The following is a 20,966-nucleotide window of genomic DNA, read 5'->3' as shown; positions in this document are numbered from 1 at the left end:
TTTCACAGAAAACCAAACTAATATCTGAAGTGCATGACATTTCCTAAAATTTAAATCTATGGTGGTAGAGGATTTTTAAAAGATAATACATAATTGAATATCCTGAAGTTAATATTTCTCTACAATTACTATTAAAACTTAAATATTTGCTATATTGTTTCTTACTTTGAAAGGTCTTGTAATAATAAATGAAATTTCAGAATCTTTCCATTCATTTGATACTTTGTCATCCATCCACAGTTCAAATGTTTCATTTTGATTTGGATTCAATTGGGTAACCTTCTTCAGGTATGCTTGAAATAACTGGAACAAGATATGTTAACAGTTGTTAAATAAAGTTTAGAATCTCCTCTAATTTTATAAAAAAGATTGGCATTAATAACAATAATCTTTCTCCTGGGATGATAGTATAGATTGTAGATGAAGGAAGAAATAAGATATACGTCATATAATTAACAATAAGCATGATTCACTTGACGTGGATTTTTTAATACTTTTTCATTAGTCCCTAAATAATATTTTATTTAAATCAAGACACAATCATTACACAGAACACTCACATGTGCAGAATATAATTATGCGCAGTATAAAAATTTCATTACAAATAATTTGGTGTGCTATTTCACAAATAACAAACCTGCCTGGAAGGAAGCCATGGAAAACTTTTATCATATAATTATTGCAAATTACAACATTAATTAATATTAATGGGAGTAATTGTAGCCCACACAGTTGAAAATTAAGTAATATTTAAAAACAATGTAAGAATAAAACATGAATAAGATTTGAATGGAATGAAGTAACAATTTGAAAACATTAATTGCCCATATATGTACATGTTACAAGTCTGCATGTAATAAATATGCAGAAATTCAAGTTTATTAGATTAATATTATATTAAAATTTATCAGTGAAACAAATATTTTTTATAGAAGGTAGTATTTTAATATAATTTTAAATAAATTGACAGAGAATCTTTGAGATTGCTTAGTGATTTAGTCAAGTTAGAAACTGCAGCGTAGGATTTCTTTTCTTAAAAGCTTAAGTACAATATTATGTTAGTAACATGAAAATAGTTCTATCACACACAGTGAATATTTAATAACAATGACAATCTTAGCAACTGATTAAGAATTGTGGAATACTATGTAAACAACTGACAGAGTTATGTCTACCTGAGAAACACATTACAGTGGTATTAATCTATATTCAGTTAGATAACTATAAAAATCAATCCAATGAACATTTTTTTAACAGGTAACGCAAATTTTCTAATCCTATAAGCAATTAACTTGTGATTCATATTCAATGTAATCATATACAAAGTTAGTTGAATCATTTAAAAATATTAAGTACAAGGAACCAACAAACGTAAACTTTTGACAGCAGTTATCAGCAGGCGGTATAACAACACATTATGCTACAAGATGTAAATGTACCACTGGTATTGGGTTAGTGTTTCACTTTTGTAAAATATCAATTTTCATTTTTACCTGTTCTTATTCTTAGATCTTCAAATTTAGATGTAGATTAGATTTGCATACCGAGCCACTGATTAAATCATCATCAGTTTTCCACTTACCTTTTAATGCTTAATATTAATTAGAAATAAGTTCTAATAAAAATTATGTTTAGCATACAACAGATCATAATTTAATTTATTCTTATACCTATTATAGAGCTTGTTGCAAACCACAAAAAGTTTTGAAGGGGGTGTGACTGACTGAGAAGGAAGAAAGAACAAAGAAGTGGGTCAGGAAATACTATACTTACATACTATGTACAAACATTGATCTGAACTGCTATTTTCCAAATCAAATCATAATGTTTTAATTCCTGATAAATTATCATTACTTATATTGCCACCGTTAATATTTAAATCATAGTTATCGCTATCGCCATTTATGTAATAACAGCATTTTCATTGGCATTATCAATTAAAGGTTCCCGAGACAAATAAGATTTTTCTATTTTCTTGATGTGGTTGAACCTTGATTTCTATTCGGTATTCGTAATTGAATTTGCTTATTTTCAATTAATGCAATAGCATCATCTAATTTAGAATTAACATTTTTTCGCGACAAACTCTTTTAAAACAGCTCAATTTTTTCAATCGGATTTAATTCCAGAGAATAAGGAGGCAATCTCAAAACACTGTGATCTTTTTCGGCTAAAACTGAATCTATTTAAATAACAAATACGAGGCTTTTGCGGTTTTATTAAATTGTACAGTTCTGGTTTCAACATTCTTATCGTAAATGACATTATTTTATATAAGCCAATCGATCATGTCTTTTTTTCGCGTGTTCGAAATTGGAGCGTGGTCAGATGCACATTACGGTACGAAGCATTACCTATGACGATGACTGAGTTAGAGAGAAGATTAGGAATTAATTGTTGTTTCACCCACTGCACATAATTAACAGAATCCAAATCGTTATGGTAATCTCGGTTTTCGTGCTAAATTTAAATATAAAAAGCGCGTTCTTGACAAAAACCATTTTCGGAAGCAAGATTAGCAATGCAAGCCCACTTGCCTTTAGAAATCGGAGCAAGGTTGAGGTCACAGAGTCGTCACTTACGGTGATATTGGTTTGGTATGATTGGAATGTACATAGAATTTGCCCTTGTAATTACAGGTCTGTTTTGGTTGTGGTACTCTATTTAAAAGCACTTACCAGTTCCCGATTTTCTATTTTTTTTTTTATTAAAATTCTTCTATTACCTATAGTTTTTCCCATTTGAACTCCATGTCTTTGAGCCATAAAGATCGAAAGCTTTTTTTAAAATTGATTTTTTCCTTTATGACCGGTAGTAGCGATCGAAGAGTAACTCGTTCATCTTTATCAATGTGAAAATTGTATATCGTTTCACGAATGACATTTTTATAAAAGTTATCCAAGAACGTTTAAAGTTTTTAGTGTAACAATTTTTGCTAAAGACTTAATCGGGATTATTTTTGTATTGTTAAATTTTTTTTTGAACATATTGAGTGAAATTCCCGTAGTTTTGGTTACACGTTTCTGAACTCGTTTAAGAAGAATCTGTCCTTTTTCATAAAGTTTAAAACATTAAATACGACAACTGTCGTCTGGGTGTGTATAAGTTTACGACCCCTAATTTTTCTTGTATACCCCACTGTTTTCACCTTCCATGATAATAAAACGGAATTATAATGTTATCCTAATCGAAAGAACTAGAATCCGTTAAGAACAAAAAAAGTAAAAATTAAAAAAATAGTAATGCCGCCCATAATTTTCGTAAACAAAACACAACACGATGTTTTCACAATACACTCACACGGACACAATCATACAGACACAGTAACAAACACACTCTTTTTCCTGTTTAGCCTCCGGTAACTACAGTTTACATAATTCTTCAGAGGATGAATGAGGATGATATGTATGAGTGTAAATGAAGTGTAGTCTTGTACATTCTCAGTTCGACCATTCCTGAGATGTATGGTTAATTGAAACCCAACCACCAAAGAACACCGGTATCCACTATGTAGTATTCAAATCCGTGTAAAAATAACTGGCTTTACTAGGACTTGAACGCTGAAACTCTCAACTTTCGAAATCAGCTGATTTGGGAAGAGGCGTTAACCACTAGAGCAACACGATGGGTAACAAATAAACTATACAACAACGAAGAAACAACTTAAGGAATGCATACCCCCACCGCCGAAAATTTGTTGTCTCTAAAACGTTTCAAGGACAACTTTATTGTGGTTTGCAGCAAGCTCTAGTAATACTTTATTTTACATTGTATGGTTGTCTACTAATATTTTTAATTAATATTCCATACACAAGCTCCAAGCTTCTGTGGTGATATAATCAAGAAAAAAAATGTAGCTTTAGAATATAAAGATAATTTTATATAACTGATTATTAATAGAGGAAAATTGCAGAAATAAATTTTGAGAACGATGAGTGATAGTGATAGTTTACTGGTGTTCTCACACTGTTTTTGATGTCAGTAATGATGAAAAAATCTGCAACTTAATTCAGTGGAAATTCATATTTGTCTGTTAATTATTATAAAATATTGGAAAGATGTTTTCAAATAAAGATTTGCCAGCAGATCGAACTGGTTATACGAAGTACAGAAAGACATGGAGGAATTAGACATAACCCATGAAAACCTAAAAACGAAAACTGGAAACTACGAGCTTGTTTCTATGAGAAATAAAGAAACAAGATTCCTATCAAAACCCAAGAAAACAATAAGCCGGGTGTACTCTGAACAAGAAAGGGCAAGAAGATCTGAAACCGTTAGAAATTACCGGCAAAAAAGAAAAGCTGAAAAACAACAAATCAGCAAGAAAAGAAAGAACTTGCCAAAAAAAAGAACTAAAGTGATTCATTATGGTCTTAAAAGTAATAAAAAAAATTTAAAAAAAGATTTGCCAATTAACAGAAATAAAAATACCAAGTTGCCAAAAATGACAGAATTTACAATACTTATTACATTTAATCACTTACTTTTAGTGATGATTTTCCATCTCCTTGAAGAAGATAGGAGAATCTGACACAGCCAAGCGAGTCTTTGTTTTCTAATGCATTAGCTGGATGGAAATTCACAGAAATAAATTGTGCAAGACCATTTCCTGCTGTGCTATAAGAAGTATACACATAACCATCTAGAAAATAAATTAATTTTGAAGTTTGTTTTTGGTTTCATTGATTTTAAAATATACATTATGCATAACATTATACATTATGCTAATACTATTTCATTCTTTAAATATATTTAACATGGTAAATGTCCCATTTTATTAAAAAATTTAACATTTTCTTTGCCTTACTTGAAGGAACATATGAAAACTGGAAGTACTTAGCAGAAAGAAATACTAAATCTAAATAAAATGTAGCTGATAATTAAAGTAATCTGGATGGGTTCTAAGTTAAAGTACATAAAACTTATTATAACTTTATTTTCTTGTTCTTTTTAATTTAATACATGTTTAAATTTTGAACTTTTATGAATTGATTTTACCGGTTTCATTAAGAATTTCATTAAATATTTAAGATATTTTCTTAAATGACATTACACACTGACTATAGCTGCTAATGTTCTTCTTTCATACATCATTTACCATCCATTACAATTCTTTGAGTAATTTGAATTTAATTATTTTGTATTTTTCTAAATTTATTATTTACTTAGTTAAGTATTTAACTTAGTTATAATAAACATAAGTAGCTCATCATGCAATGCTACCAACCCATTATTATTTTTAATTAATGTAATATTATTGTCTTTTTATTAAAATTTAAAGCTCATTTTAGTAAATATTATAAACAGCACATGCAGACTGGAGGATTGCATTAGATGTTTAACCATGGATGGAAGATAAATTGACCTCACATGTACTTAGTGTCATCTCTTTCCTGGTAGAAAGTAATTACCATTAGCACATTGATGAGTGATTGAGAGAAAATTTTGCCAATCTGACAGTTGTTCTGCAATTAATGAAGCTGATGGTATTAGATATTTATTAAATTTTGCTTTACTGTTCTATAAGAAATCATTAAGTCCTAGCTTCTACCCAACTTCTGCCGTCAAAGAGAGGAGGTTATAGGGTTGCATACTACATATGTAAAACTTACATCATGCTGAAGTCTCATAGCTATAGAATTGTGAATATATATTTCAGCTTTTAGTACCCTATTTTCAGTCTATCTATAGTGAATTATATATTTCAGCTTTTAGTACCTATTTTCAGTTTATCTATAGTGAATAAAACATGCAGTAGTTTTGTTCATTTATTTATTTAACCTTTAATTAATTTATTTAAGAAAAGTGAAACATAAAGCATAAAACAAGAGATAAATAAATATTGAAAATTAAAAACACGACTGCCGAAAAAACTTTGCTGACAAATATTGCTTTTTAATATAGGATAATTGAGAGCGTGCAGGTGAGAATTTTGTATATATTTTTTTCAAACTTTTAAATGTTTATAACATATATAAATATATATATAGCCTATGACACTCCCGGTAATGTAAGGATTCCAACGCGTGGTCATACATCTAAATCGGTTCAGCCATTGAGCTACTACGGTGAAACAAAAGTACATACATACACATATAAACAATAACAATTACACTTCTTATGGGCACTCATATAAAAACACTAGTTACATGAATAAAATTGATTGTTTGTTCTATCAAATGATAGATATGAAAATCTTTTAGATGAATGAGTCGTTTTTGAATGAGATGCAAGTGCATCTCAACGCTTCATTCTGAACGATTCGGAAACTTTGTATCTCATACATAAAATACGAGTCATTCAAAAACTAATCATTCACCTGATAGATTTTTCAATTTTTTTAAATTTATTTAAATATATGTATGTATATAAATTTAACGGCACATAAGTTGGTGTAATATCTTACGGTGGTTCCGAAGGCTAAACAGAAAAAGAAAAGGGACGGAAAGCCCATGTACTAGCATTTTGCATGTGTTGGCCTCTGTTAGCAAAATAAAAACACTCTTATTTTCTATATAAAAAAAACAGGTTTCATAAACTTGCAGTAGCGTATGTAATTGTTGAGTTCTATTGTATATTTAATTACATATTGATGTTGTGGTCTAGGCTTACTTGCTGCTGTATAGCAACTAATAATAGTAGGATCGTTCATAAATCGTACATGACCAAGGCTTTGTCATAAATTATGTCATTTAAATTTTTAATATTTCAATATAGTTATTTTCTTTTAAAATTCCCAAGTTAAGAGGAAAAGGTACAGTAGTTCATTGTCATGTGAGGGAAATTGTATTCAATGTTCACAATTTCTTTTTACAAAACAATGCCGGAACCGAAATAGTGAGGAAAACTGAAGTGCTGAATATGGTTGCTCAAGCGACAAAAGTAACAAAACGAACTTTCCAAAGAATTATAGCAGAAAGGAAATCAAATGAAACTGAGAAGCCATCTATGTTCGTTTCACCGAGAAAACGTGTAAATCGCCCCATTACTTTGTATAATTTAGATTTGTTTGACACAGGTGCTTTGAGGGGTTTAATAAGTAAATTTTATGTAACTGAAAAATACGTTCCTACTATGAAGAGAATTATGCAAAAAGCCCGCCAAAGTGAGATTAATTTCAAAGGGAGTAAAAGAACTTTAAAGAGAATATTATGGTAAAATGGGATTTAGATGGTAAAAACAGAAGAAAACAGTGATAGAATGGCATGACATTAAAACGCAAAGAATGAGATTTCTACAACAAATTTCTCTGTTTCGTGAAAAAGTAAGACCGATTGTATACATAGATGAAACCTACAATCACAATAGTTATGTGACACGAAAATCATGGGTAGACACAACAACCTTCATGAGGGACTGAAATCACCAGTATCTAAGGGCTCACTATTAATACTTGTTCATGCCAGTTGTAATAAAGGAATCATTAACAACGCTTTACTTATGTATGAGTCAAATAAGAAAGAAGATTATCACAATCGATAGATTTCAAAAAGTACATGAAATGGTTACGGGAGAAGTGTATTTCCAACTTGCTATCTCGGTCGATCATTATATTAGATAACACATCGTATCACAATGTTCTGCTACAAAAGCAGCAAAATTCTAACTGTTTAAAAGCGATATGATAAAATGGTTAGTCAAATAACTAATTAACTGTCCTCCTGCTATGACGAAGACTGAATTATTTGATACTATAAAATTACTCAAAGAAAATCAAAAGAAATTTCCAATAGATGACATTTTTGAAAATTATGGCCACACAGTTCTACGGTTGCCACCTTATCACCCTAACTTAAATGTCATTGAAATGATTTAGAATCAACTGAAAGGACAAGAAGCTAAAAGAAATATAACTTTTAACATGTTGATTTTAAGTTAGCTAAAGAGGAATTTAAAAAAAATAATTATATAATTTAAAGAGAAATACTATAGATTATTAATTTAGAATAGTATATATGATTTTTTTTTTCTTTTAGTTACAATTAAACATACGTGTTTATATGGCCTTTGACACTCTCCATAACATAAGGATTCCAAAGAGGGATCATTCATTTAAGTCGGTTCAGCTGTTGAGCCTCTACAAACATACATACACCCTAAAAACATTACACTCCATTGGGTCAGTTGTGTAACAAATCAATCAGTTTCAAACTGTAAGTTACAAAGTCTATAAGAGTTAAAATTTACAGAAATTGAAAGTATGCCCTCATCTGGTAAGGTTATGCTTATATGATTTTGGAATTCTCAAGCGGTACTGCTGACCTATTTTCATAGCAAGGGGATATTATGTATGCTGCATCATGTTGTAAATTTCTGTTGATGAACTTCCCAGAAGAGAACTGATGAATTAATGTGGCAACTTCTTCATTGCAGATGCGGAACATGAGGTACAAATGAGTATTATGTAATTGCCAGACTTTTACACAGTAGGTTTTGGGACAGTGATAAAGTAATGGGTTAAGTGTATCAGTGTTATTGATTATTATGTTGAAAAATTAACATTAATTTTAATATTAAATTGATAATTTTACAGTAATGTGAAAATTAATCCAGCCAGATGTAATTTAATAAAAAGTAACTTTAGAAAAAAATCATACCTGTACAATTCGTGAATATCTAATAATTAATATGTTCTTTATTCTTAATCACTTCACGTACATGATTTGGCATTGATTTAATAAGTGTATTGCACATTTTTTTTGATTTCTTTATCATGGAACCATACCGACATTATTAGTTTGATAAGTTAGTGGTAAAATTCATTTCTGAGAGTTGTTTTTTTTTACTATTGCCCAAAGATTTTCAATGGGTTTAAGTCTGGGGAGTTGCCTGACCATGGAAGCACTTTAGTGCTTTGTTCTTCAAAAGGTTTTTCCACTTTTTTGGCAGTATGGTACAGCACCAAATCTTGTTGGAACACTCCATTGTCTGTGAGAATTTGTTTTGAAGTTGTGTCACAACCTTTCTTTCAAAATCTTGATATATCTATCACTTTTCAATATACCATTAACTGGAAGTAATGAACAAGGGTCTTCAAATGAGTAACCCCAAAATATTTCTTTCTGGGGATGTTTAACTAATTGCTGGATGTAAACCGGTAATGTGTTTTCGTCTGTTGCTTTTCTGTTGTATGGAACCCCTTTGTCCCTGAACATAAAAATATGTCTTGTTGGAAAACATAAGATTTTTCCATTTCCAGTCTTTTTCTTTGGTCCAGTTAGCATGTGCTTTGGCCCACAAGAGCCTTTTTTTGCACATTGCTGGTGTTAAAAGCTGCTTTCTAGCAGGTCGATAAGCTTTCTGTCCATCTGCAAGAAGTCAGAGTCTAACAAATGTCAAGTGTAAATCTGTTCCACTAGCTGCTAGTTCTTGATTTAAGTCTACAGCAGATAATTTTGGATTAAGTTTCCTATTTCTCACTAATAACCAGTCCTGTGTTGAAATAGTTTCTCTTTTATGGCTACATTTGCCTTTCATTTGAGGTGGAAGTTGGAACCAGTTTCTTTAAGTTGTTTTAAAATAGTATTCACTGTCCCTAATCTAACACCACACTTAGAAGCTATCATTCGTGTCATAGTGGTATGCTCAGAAAGAGAAACAATTTTTGAATGGTTTCTTGAAGTTATATCCATTATTATATATTCAAGACACACAGAATAGAAAATAAGAAAATATGATTTTGTATTAAAAAATGAAATAGACTTTCACAAAACACTATTTATAACATGAAAATTGCAAAATAACCTCATATTACACAGATAGCTTAAAGGTTGTTTGGATTAATTTGCACGCTACTGTACTTCACAGAGAATTTTTTTGTAGTTACGTATGACTTTTTTGCTAACTTTCCCTCATACGCTGAAAAGTTAATTTGGTTTTCATTCTGAAGTTAAATCTGCTTTCAAATATTTTATGGATGTCGGTCTAAACTTTTGTGTTATTCACTTTCTTATAGTGAGGAGTACCTTAGCTCTGTTTTACTTTTCTCATCCTATTGAATTCTTTTGCATATGCAGCCCTTATATGATACCAACTGTAGATTTACAACTAAAGTATAAGTAAAAGGTTAATAACCAATAAACATAATATAACTAGTTTGGAAAATAATTTAGAAATAATTGAAAAAGCAAATATTGAACATGAAAATAATAATAAAAAATTAGAGATTTTAGAAGAAAATTATATATACAAATATAAACATGAATTTAGCCTCATAAATTAGCAGACAGAATTTGTTGGGGAGATTCTTATAAAAATTATTTAAATTGGTAATATGCATATACATATACACATATATATTTAAATTAATCTTATTATAGTCCATAATTTCTCCTTACATTAATTTTTACCTATATATATTGAATTTCAGCCAATCCACTAAGTTCAGAATCAAAGAAACATTCTTACCTTTACTTGCTTTACATTATAGCACTTTTGGGTATAAGCCCATCTTCAGTAATGCTTTTTGATTTATTTTTATTTCAATTTACACATATAACTACATGCAACATCTTACACTTGATTAATTTTTTATAACTTTGGTTGTTGAGCAAATATTAAAAAAAATTAAATATTTACATAACATAATTTGTTCAGTCAAAATATTTGTAAAAAATTACTAAAACTGCAGTTAAAGTTAAAATTCTATTACTAAAATTATTTAAAATTCTTTCGATGTTGCTTTACATAATGTTAGTACAGTACTGTAACCAATTATTTAATTTTATTAAAATGTTGTCAAACACTGTCTGTCTGCCTGCCTGCCTACCATAAAAAATTTAAAAAACAGTAAAAACATCTTGCCATTCCATAATTTGGCACCAACTTCAAAAGTATAAAGAATTGAAAAATGTTTTTTACCACATTAGTGCAATGTTTTATGTTGATTCTATTGCATTATTGCATTATAATCAGGTATTATTAAGATAATCAGGATTATAATCAGGTATATCATTATAATCAGGTTTATTGCATTAATAATCGGGTATTTCTTTTAAAAGGTTCTAAATTTATTTTATTATTTTATTTAAAACTGGAAGATCTACAAAAATTGCATATAAGAAAAGCAAAGGTGAGAAACCTGCATATTAATTAAATATAAGAAAAGAAATGAATTCCTTTTTTATTGTAAAGGAATGCTACCTTGTTATCTAAGTTGTCTGGATGTAAAATATGCGTTGTATTTTTATTTGCAATTTTTCAACTAATGTTTGTGATTTTTCTTTGAATATCTGAATGTCATTTGCCCATATATACACAATAAGAATCCAGTACTAAAGATAAAGAAGTAAAATTAATCTGTGCCAGGCAAAGAAATTTTTCTATTTAAAAATCTTAAGAAAACCATCTTTAAAATGAAAAAAAAAGAATATTTGAAACTGGTCAGTTTGGTGAAGAATACAGTAAAAGTTAAACATTAGATAAAAAAAAAAATATCTATTGGCTGAAGTGAGAAAATCATCCTTCAATCACGCCAATTAAGTTAAAACAAATGGAAATTTGTTTTATATAAGTTTAAGTTAATTAAAAACATAAGTTTTTTTTATTTTTTATTATAAATCTTTCTACTGTTGATTTCAGACAATGTGTAGAATTTTTAGTTCTACCATTTGTGTATTTTTGTCTTATAAAGTTTTAATCAGTCATTGAAATACTTATCAGGGTTCTGTTATCTATTTTGGTATTTTTGGTTATGCTTAGTTTGAATGCTGAATAAATGCTAATAATGAATATTGATGATGGACTATTAATAATGAAGCTATAATAAGTTATATCTGTTTTTGTAAATTTCTTTCTAAAATTTTCAATTAAGTTTTTAATTATAAATTTTCAAGTTTTATTATAAAACTCTGGTACCTTCATTCTCATAATCTTTCTCCTTTTATTAATGTTTTCCATGAAGAGAGGCAAATGTTTGAGTCTAAATATAGTAGTGTAAATACTACTGTTATTCTTTTTGTTGTAATGTAAAATATTAACAGTTTAAAGTAAAGTCATTATTTAAAGTGATGGCCCCCGACAAACAGTGCCTGATAAAGGCAGTGTTGAGATTTTTAAATGCCATCCAAAAAATGCATTGAATTTCGTGATTTGCTATATTTGTGATGGAGTGTTTCATGTAACTGATGACAACTGATTTAAAAAACCAAGTATGTGCAACAATCATGGGAATATGACCTCAAAAATAAGTAAAGATTTGTTAAATAAAGGTATGAGATAGGTGATAGCTGGTATTAACAAAATGATGAAGGAGCTTAAAGTAAAGGCTGATCATTCCGTTTCTTTGGCAGAAAATTCCCTCAACAGCACTACTAATGAAGAAGATGGCTTAGATGTATAAATCATAGTTAAAGAAAACATACTCTACAAGCAACTAACAATGGAACTAAGACAAAAATGCTTTGCTAATTGAAAAAATAGAATCACTAGAACAAAATAACTACATATACAGATATGGTAAGAACTAGGTATACCTTCCTGTTGAGATACAAACATCTGACATTGTGGTTGAATTTAACAGTGATAGCAAAAACATACAGAGTGAAAGCATGAACGTTATTCAAATGATTAAAAGTGAGTTTATGATACCTGTAAAAAAATTGAAAAATGGCTCTACGATTGTAAAATGTTCAAAAAATGAAGACATACTAGAAACTCAAAATATACTACAAGAAAAATTGGAGCAAAATTTTGAGTTTATGTTAAAAGAAAAAAAAACCAAGATTAAAAATGACTGAAATTAAAAGTAATATGACTAAAGAATTGCTTGAGCTTTACACCAACAAGAGGAATTTTTATTCTTATCAGAATAAGTGTCAAGTCTTACACACTTTTGATTATCCAACCAACACACTAGGTGCAATACTAGATGTCTCAGTTGATCTGTATGAATATGTGAGAAATAATAAATATAGATTATATGTAGGACACCAAAATTATAGAGCGTCTGACAATACTAATCTCATGTCTTGTAAAAATTGTTCCTTCAATAAAAAAACCAAAAATTGTAGAAATCCACCAAAGTGTTTATACTGTGAAGAAAATCATCAACGTAAAGATTGTGATTATGCCAAGCAGCCTAAATAAACAAACTGTATTTTTGTAAATAACAAATTTGCAAAAAGCCATAACACGTCACATATAGTGTGTGATATTCAGCAGTATGAAATTTTCAAATCCAAAACTAACAATGTTATTGCAAACATTGACTATACAGAAAAACCTACTATACCATGTTACCTAGGCATGATAAAATTGAAAGATACAAATGATGATAAAGAAGATGGTGATGGAGATACTGTACATAATGAATTGAATACAGAAACCAGTACTGGTTTCCAGAACTGGAACCAGAACCAGAAAACCCTAGATAACCAAAGGTTTAATAGAATCTTGTGAGATTAAAAATAATCTGTACAGGAAATGGCAAGAAGATACTTCTACATTAAATCTAAAAAATACATATATGCAATACGCAAACAACTGAATATTTTAATAAAAAAGCCCAAAGAGTTGTATGATCAGTTGCTTTTCCAGTTTGTAGGGTGTAAAACAATATTGAACTATGTGAATAATAAAATAGGTAAGAAAAATATAAAAAAATTGAATAAATAATATAAAGAGTGATGGCAGTACTATTGAATTTGAACAGGAAATTGCAAATCAGTTTAATAAATTCTTTAGTGAAATCAGAGTAAAGTTAGCAGAGAAGCTACCAAAATCAGATAAACAGCAATATATTGATAATATTAAAACAGCCATACTCAGTCCTTTTGAATCTAATGAACAGAAATGAAATGTACATCATAAGAAAATTAAAAAGGAGGTGATGATTGAATACATCCAAATATACTAAAATAAATAAATAAATTCATATGTCTACCAATTATCACATATAATAAATCTTTGCATCATCAACGCTACCATTCCCATGCAATTCAAAATGGCAGAAATAATTCCCATCTTCAAATCAGGAAATAAAAGTAATGTTTCCACTTATTCTCCTATTTCAGTGGTTTAAAATTTAACTAAAGTTTGAAAAACTACAATTTACCAGATTAGTTGAATTTTTGGTGAAATGTAATGTAATATCTATCATTAAGCCAGTATGGTATCAAAAAAGGTGTAGGTACTAACAAAACTTTGGCAAATTTAACAGAAAAAATCTATAATAGTTTAGGTGTTAGTATTCCAATTATTTTTACTTTCATTGAATTTACTAACATTTTTGACATGGTCAGTCATAACATTTTACTAAAGAAACTATACAAATATGGAATATGAGGTAGAACACACAAATTATTGTAAAGTTATATCTAAGTGACAGAGTGCAAACTGTAAAAGTAAATAAAACTAAAAGTGATATCAGAACTGTAAACATAGGTGTTACTCAAAAACAGTACTAGGACCACTTCTGTTTCCAATATATGTGAATGACACCTTTGAAATTCTACCTGAAAGATGCATTTTTGCTTATGCTGATGATATAGACGTATTGAGCTCAGAAAAGACCTACCAAGAGACTTTTGGGAAAGTGAATACTACTTATTTTGTTCTTATAAATAAATTATTAACTGAAAACCAATTAACAATAAATATTGAAAAGACTATTAAAGACTTTTATACTGTACTCAAACTATTCTACTACAAATTACACAAACTTTCCAGTAAAAATTCAAGAATGTAAAATAAAGGAGTTCAATATACCAAATATCACAGAATAACTATAGATTCACATTTAAAATAGAACAAACAAAGAAAACTAACCAAGAAGATGAAAAATTTGCTGTTCATTTTTGCAAGACTCAAAGGAGTCTTGCTTATACTAGGACTATTTAATAGTACAGCAAGCTGTAGTGTAATGTAGTAATGTAGTGTAGCTGTAGTGTAATAGCTATAATGTATATGATAATGCATTAAACTCATCATCTAAACTTCAAGACAGAATTTTGAAAAAAATAAATAATAATGGAAGAAATACTATTAAAGAACCTCTGTCAATAAAACAAATCTATAATGTATGTGCGTTAAGCTTTCACTATGAAAAAATAAAAAATAAATTTCATATTGGTACACAAAATCATGTTATATGTTGCTCTAGTAAATTTCAATAGACTACCGAATATGTACATTATCAGTCAAATCCACATTACTGAAGATTAAAAAAAACTGATTTTAATGCAATAAATTGAAAATGATGCATTGTAAGTAAATAATGGAAAAAATTACTTAGTAATTACAAAGAAAATTTTTATTTCATGTAAATATATGCCTTTTATAATGTTCTTGTATGTTTTGTAAACCTTTGTAATTTTTATATCCAGGTCTGCACACAGGGTCTAACTCTCAGCAGAACTGATTCACTCTATAAAGGTGTATCATGTTACTTTTGAGTATCTGAATAAATTGAATTGAATTGAATTGAATTTGTGTAGAGACACAACAATAATACATACTTTTTGGACATAGATACATCATCCAAGACCAGCATTTTTTCTTAAAAACTTATTAAATTATGCATTTCTACAAAAAGTTATGATCCTGTTTTATAATAATGTTAATATAAATTCATTATTTAATATTATTTACTGCTACAGAATCATGCTTAAGTATTTATACAATTCATACGTTTTATTGTTTTGAATAGTATAAAGTAGTTTTAATAATAATTTCACTGCTATTTAAAACTTAAATAAAAATTGTCACTAATCATTAATGCAAAAAAGTAGGCATGAACTTTATGATGAAGATTCAAAACTTGAGATAATATTTCAACAAAAAGTAAACTGCAATGATTCTTAACTTTCATTAATTAAAAATTAATGGTTAATGCTAACAAAGAACTATTCAGCAGTTAATTTAAATCTACAACATTGAAACAGTAGTCATAATATCAATATAGTCTAAAAGTAAACAAAGCTATGCAGTTTGAACAATAAACAATAAACAGTGGTAGAATGGTGGTGGACAGATATTTTAAGATTGTGTTGGTATCTGAAGGTAAAATATTTTTAAATTCAATTTACATATTTATATTTGGTAATCCACTATGACTATGAATTGGGTAATCCAGCTCTGCAGATTTATGTATGGTCATTCTGTAGTAATGAAAACAAAATTTCTCTATCTCGTTTTTAGTGAACTAAGTAAAAATCTATATATACCTGTATCATTTACTATTTTCCAATGCCATGCTGATGTAGGCCCATTTTTAAATCCGCACATATGGGTGTTAAAGTCACAAGCAATGTCATATGGAAAACCTATTTTCATATTATTTTCTGAAACAAAACACTATAAAGATTAGCAAGGATTTATGTAAACACTAGCATAAATTTTATTTTACTTTAAATTTTAGCAGTCTCATAAATTTTTAATTCATGTATAATTAACTAGCCATATTTTTTATTATTTGTTGAACCCAAAAATACATATGTGTTTAGAACAGGTTATAAAAGAAAAAAGATATATATATAAAAGAGAAGTTTAAAACTCAACGAATTCTATTTTTAAAAAAACATGAACTTTATTTATACAATTAAAATTGTTACAATTAATTGTAAATGTCATTATGCTTACATGCAAATGACTTTAATAGGACGATATAATATCGAACAATTCTTCTAGTACTAGACTTTAGTATATGTTAACTATATGAGTTCTTGACTGAGACTGAATAATTATTATTTCAGTTAGAATAAAGAAACAATGGTTGCAGCTACATTATATTCTTTGTCACGGTAGCTTTTCCTGGAAACTAGGGATAGGCATCACATGTGGCTTACGGAATGTAATGCATAATCAATTCTCAGGCTATTTTCAGTAATGTAACTCCTCCCCTCCCAGATAAAAAGTCAGGGGTTGCTCAGTGGCCACAGGTATTGTTCCCTTTTTTAAATATCTTAACATATAATATAACAATAATAATAATAATAATTACAATCAATATATAATACAATATTCAAATTACAATTGATATATGATGTGTGACAATATTATTTTTCCTAAGCATTTACAAATTATTTATATTTATATTTTCTAATTCCAAAGTATTTAGATTAATCGATAAGTCTGAATGCTGCACCTTTTCTACATTTAATTAATTTATATCAATGAAATATTTATTATATACTACACTGATAAATATAACTTTTGTTTCCTAACATGCGATACAAGATTTTTATCTGGTTTTTGATACTGAAAACGAATATGAACTCAGAATCTTTCTATCACCCACCAGTTTTAAAAAATTTTGAAATTTTAATTGAAGAATTTTTTTAATTTTCCAATGTACAGTTAGCATTTTAAGCTTCTATATTGTATTTTGTTAGCTGATTTTTTATTGTTTAACTTTGTTTCATAATTTGTAAGCTATAAATAAACAATATTAGACAAAGAATTAAATCATATCATATTCACATATTATGACATCATATCTAATAATGATAAGTGACCTCCTTCATGGACAAGATTAATCATGTCTGTGTAGATCAAAACATGTAGCTGAAAACAAAGCTGTGTTGTTTCTATTAAGCACTGGATTTAGGAATGAATTAATTTTGTTCAGTCTTATTGCTGTCTTAAGTTTGTTAACAGTGCAGTGTCATAATGCCTCAAAATTGTGTAAATGATGTGGATGCCTTTTGTTGTGTATATGTGAATTTACCATAAAATAAAATAGAAAAAACATTACAACTTTAATTAAAAAAAGCATATCATTTGTACTTTCACTGTAAAATTGGTGATCAGGATAAGTCATAGGCTCCTCATATAGTATGCATAATGTTCTGTATATTTAAGAGGATGGCTGAAAAGTACACAGAAGGTTTTGCCATTTGGTGTACCTATGGTTTGGCATGAACCAAAGGATCATGTAACCGATTATTACTTTATTTAACAAGTGTATCTGGAATTTCTAAAAAATCTAAACATACTGTAAAATATCCTTCATTGCAATCTGCAATCAGGCCTGTACCTCACGTTGAAATTACTCCAGTTCCTGAGCCACCTGTGAATGTATGTTTCGAAAGCAGCAGTGAAAAATCTGGTAGTACTGAAGAAGACAACAATGATTTTAATTTTGAATTATCTTCCAATAAGCCATATCTTATATCACAAGGTGAAATAAATAACTTTGTTAGGAATTTAAATTATCAAAAAATCAAGCTGTATTGTTAGGATCAAAACTGCAAGGATGGAATTTACTTAAAAAAATACAAAAATTTTGGGCTTTCGAAGCCGACAAAAAGAACTTTCTTGGTACTTTACTGATGAAAATAATTTGGTTTATTGCACAAATATTGATGAGCTTATGTTACACTTAGGACAAATTCATAAACCTGAGGACTGGCACCTTTTCATAGATTTGTCCAAGTATAGTTTAAAAGTGGTTCTACTACACAATGGTAACAAATATCCTTCAATACCAATTGATTATGGTATTAATTTGAAAGACATACAATGTGATGAAAGACGTTCTTGAAAAGTACATGTGTTTTCTTTGCGAATGGGACAGCTGAGCTAGGGATAAATATTATGTTACCAAAGACTGGAAGAAACGAGACAACTTAACTCCAAATGGGAAAAATATTATTCATGAGCCTTTAATTAAACCCAAAAAAATATTTTTACCCCCTCTCCATATCAAACTAGGACTAATGAAAAATTTTGTAAAAAAGCAATGAAGAAAGATAGTCCCAAATTTGTACATTAGGCAAAAATTTCCGAATGTAAGTGAAGGAAAAATTAAAAGGAGGAATATTTGTTGGTCCTCAAATAAGAGGGTTGGTCAAAGATGATGTATTTACATCATCTTTGACCATCGTTGGGCTTCATTTAAAGACATTTGCAAAAATTTTCTCGGCAAACAAAAATCCGACAATTACCATGATGTTGTTAATCAACTTCTTACTTCATTCAGAGCTATGGAATGTAATATGTCCAGAAAATACATTTCTTCCACTCACATTTGGATTTTTGCCGGACAATCTCGGAGGTGTAAGTGACAATCTCGGTGAACGTTCCACCAAGTCATTTTGGTGATGGAAAGTCTCTATAAAGGGAAATGGAGTTCTAACATGCAAGCCGATTGTAACTGAGGCTATTTATAAAAGAAAAACATCAGCGAAATCATTCTAAAAGTATGGCCATGCAAAATTGAAAATTTTATAGTTTTTAATTATATCTTCCCATAATTTTTTTTGAAGCTTAATACAATTAAAGCTATGGGTGATCGGAAAACTGTATTTACAGATTTGTAATGTGCACAAAAAAGCAATTCAAGAAATGGTATCACATTTAGAGAAACATTACATTTTTTTTGTCTATCAGTGTTATTACAATTATTACTTAATACAATTATTCTTAATCTTTCTGATTTTAATAAATGTTTTATTTTAATGTATAATTGCTGGATTTTAAATTATATATATATATATATATATATATATATAAGTATATATATATACTTATATATATATAAGTATATATATACTTATATATATATATATATATATATATATATATATATATATATTATATATATATTATATATATATATATATAGTTTGTGTGTTTTTCTATTTCATTATACATATGTTGTAATATAAAATTAGTAATTTTATCTGTCACGTATTCTGATAGTGAAAATTGTTGCAGTACAGTTCTACAAGTGTTCAACAAAATATTTTTATATATAGCCTCATATAATATTAAATTATTTTTTATATATTACATAATAAATATTATTTTCACACAACATTATTAATTATTTCTAGTTAAGTATTTCATAATTATATTTTCTAAATTTTTAAGTTCCAGCTAAATTGTTTCATTTAAATCTAGTCCTTTATTAATAATTCACTTAATAATATATTTTATAATTAGAAACATTTAATGTAACTACTCTGTTTCAAATTTAGTATCACTAATAGTTATACATCCATTTTCTTTTCTTTACAAATAATATTTTAAATAATCCTTACAGCAATATCTCTTTACATAATACTTAATACATCTTATTTTAAATACAAAATATTTAAAATAATTCACATAATAATCAACAAATAATTTCTTATTATTAAAACATACATTATTATTATATATATCATTTTACTTAAGTGTGTAATCAATTATTTCATAATTATTTATTATTCATTATCATTTTTATTTCAATATTAACTTCAATATTATTTATTAATATTTGGCAATCAAACCATTTTGCCTATATTTTATTTCATTTAATGTTATTTCATCATTAGCGTCCATGTTACCAATAATCATTTTTATAAGTGAGTCTAAGCCATTTAATTTAATATTATATCTCATTTTCTGCGTCATTTATTATTATTACCCACTTAAAAATATTATTTCTTATTTTCAGTTATTACTAACATTTACTACATAACTTTCTCTGTTATTAACATTATACAATTCATTCCTACTTAATATTTTAATACAAGTTCATATACATAATTTTAATTCATACACATAAATATTATTCAATTCTATATTTTAAAACAGTAATAATTCGGACTTTTACCAAATTGTTTTGGTCATTGTTGACAATTACCATATTCTATTGGTAAAAGTTGACAATTCTGTAACGAAATCACTTCTAAATGGGAAAGAGCATGAATTTAAAAATGTTCTTCTCAATTTCGGGATTTCAGTTCAAAAATTGCATTAAAATTAATCATTTTCAAACGTGAAAATAATCAGTTAATAGTTAACTCTTAAATACACAGTCTTGGTCTAAACCCAGATTGTTTTTTAACCCAATTTATTTTCAATTTTTGCCGCGGGAAAAAAAGTTTTGAATCCCAACTGAACGGTTTTCATTAAATAGTCATTTTGTTCGTTCAAACCAGTCTAAAACTTAAGGAAAGATATAAAAAAACCTAAAAAATATAACTAAAAATTCTGTTTTTTTTAAAATATAGCCTTCCAGTTTTCTGTTTATCGTA

At 28.2% G+C, this 20,966-nt stretch overlaps 1 protein-coding gene across 1 annotated transcript in view; it reads right to left on the bottom strand.

The window, feature by feature from the left end:
* Nucleotides 1-20,966, bottom strand: part of LOC142318244 (meprin A subunit beta-like) — an 89,571-nt gene that overhangs the window by 4,197 nt on the left and 64,408 nt on the right. Inside the window, exons 8-10 of the mRNA XM_075354808.1 lie at nucleotides 16,167-16,283; nucleotides 4,488-4,645; nucleotides 166-303 (exon numbers count right to left, since the gene is read on the bottom strand). Coding sequence (XP_075210923.1) covers nucleotides 166-303; nucleotides 4,488-4,645; nucleotides 16,167-16,283 — 413 coding nt within the window. The remainder of the gene's footprint in view (nucleotides 1-165; nucleotides 304-4,487; nucleotides 4,646-16,166; nucleotides 16,284-20,966) is intronic.

The sequence above is a fragment of the Lycorma delicatula genome, chromosome 1, assembly GCF_047948215.1.
Source record: "Lycorma delicatula isolate Av1 chromosome 1, ASM4794821v1, whole genome shotgun sequence".
Lineage (NCBI taxonomy): Eukaryota > Metazoa > Arthropoda > Insecta > Hemiptera > Fulgoridae > Lycorma > Lycorma delicatula.
Note: the sequence above shows the minus strand (reverse complement) of the source record. Positions and strands in the feature narration are given on the sequence as shown.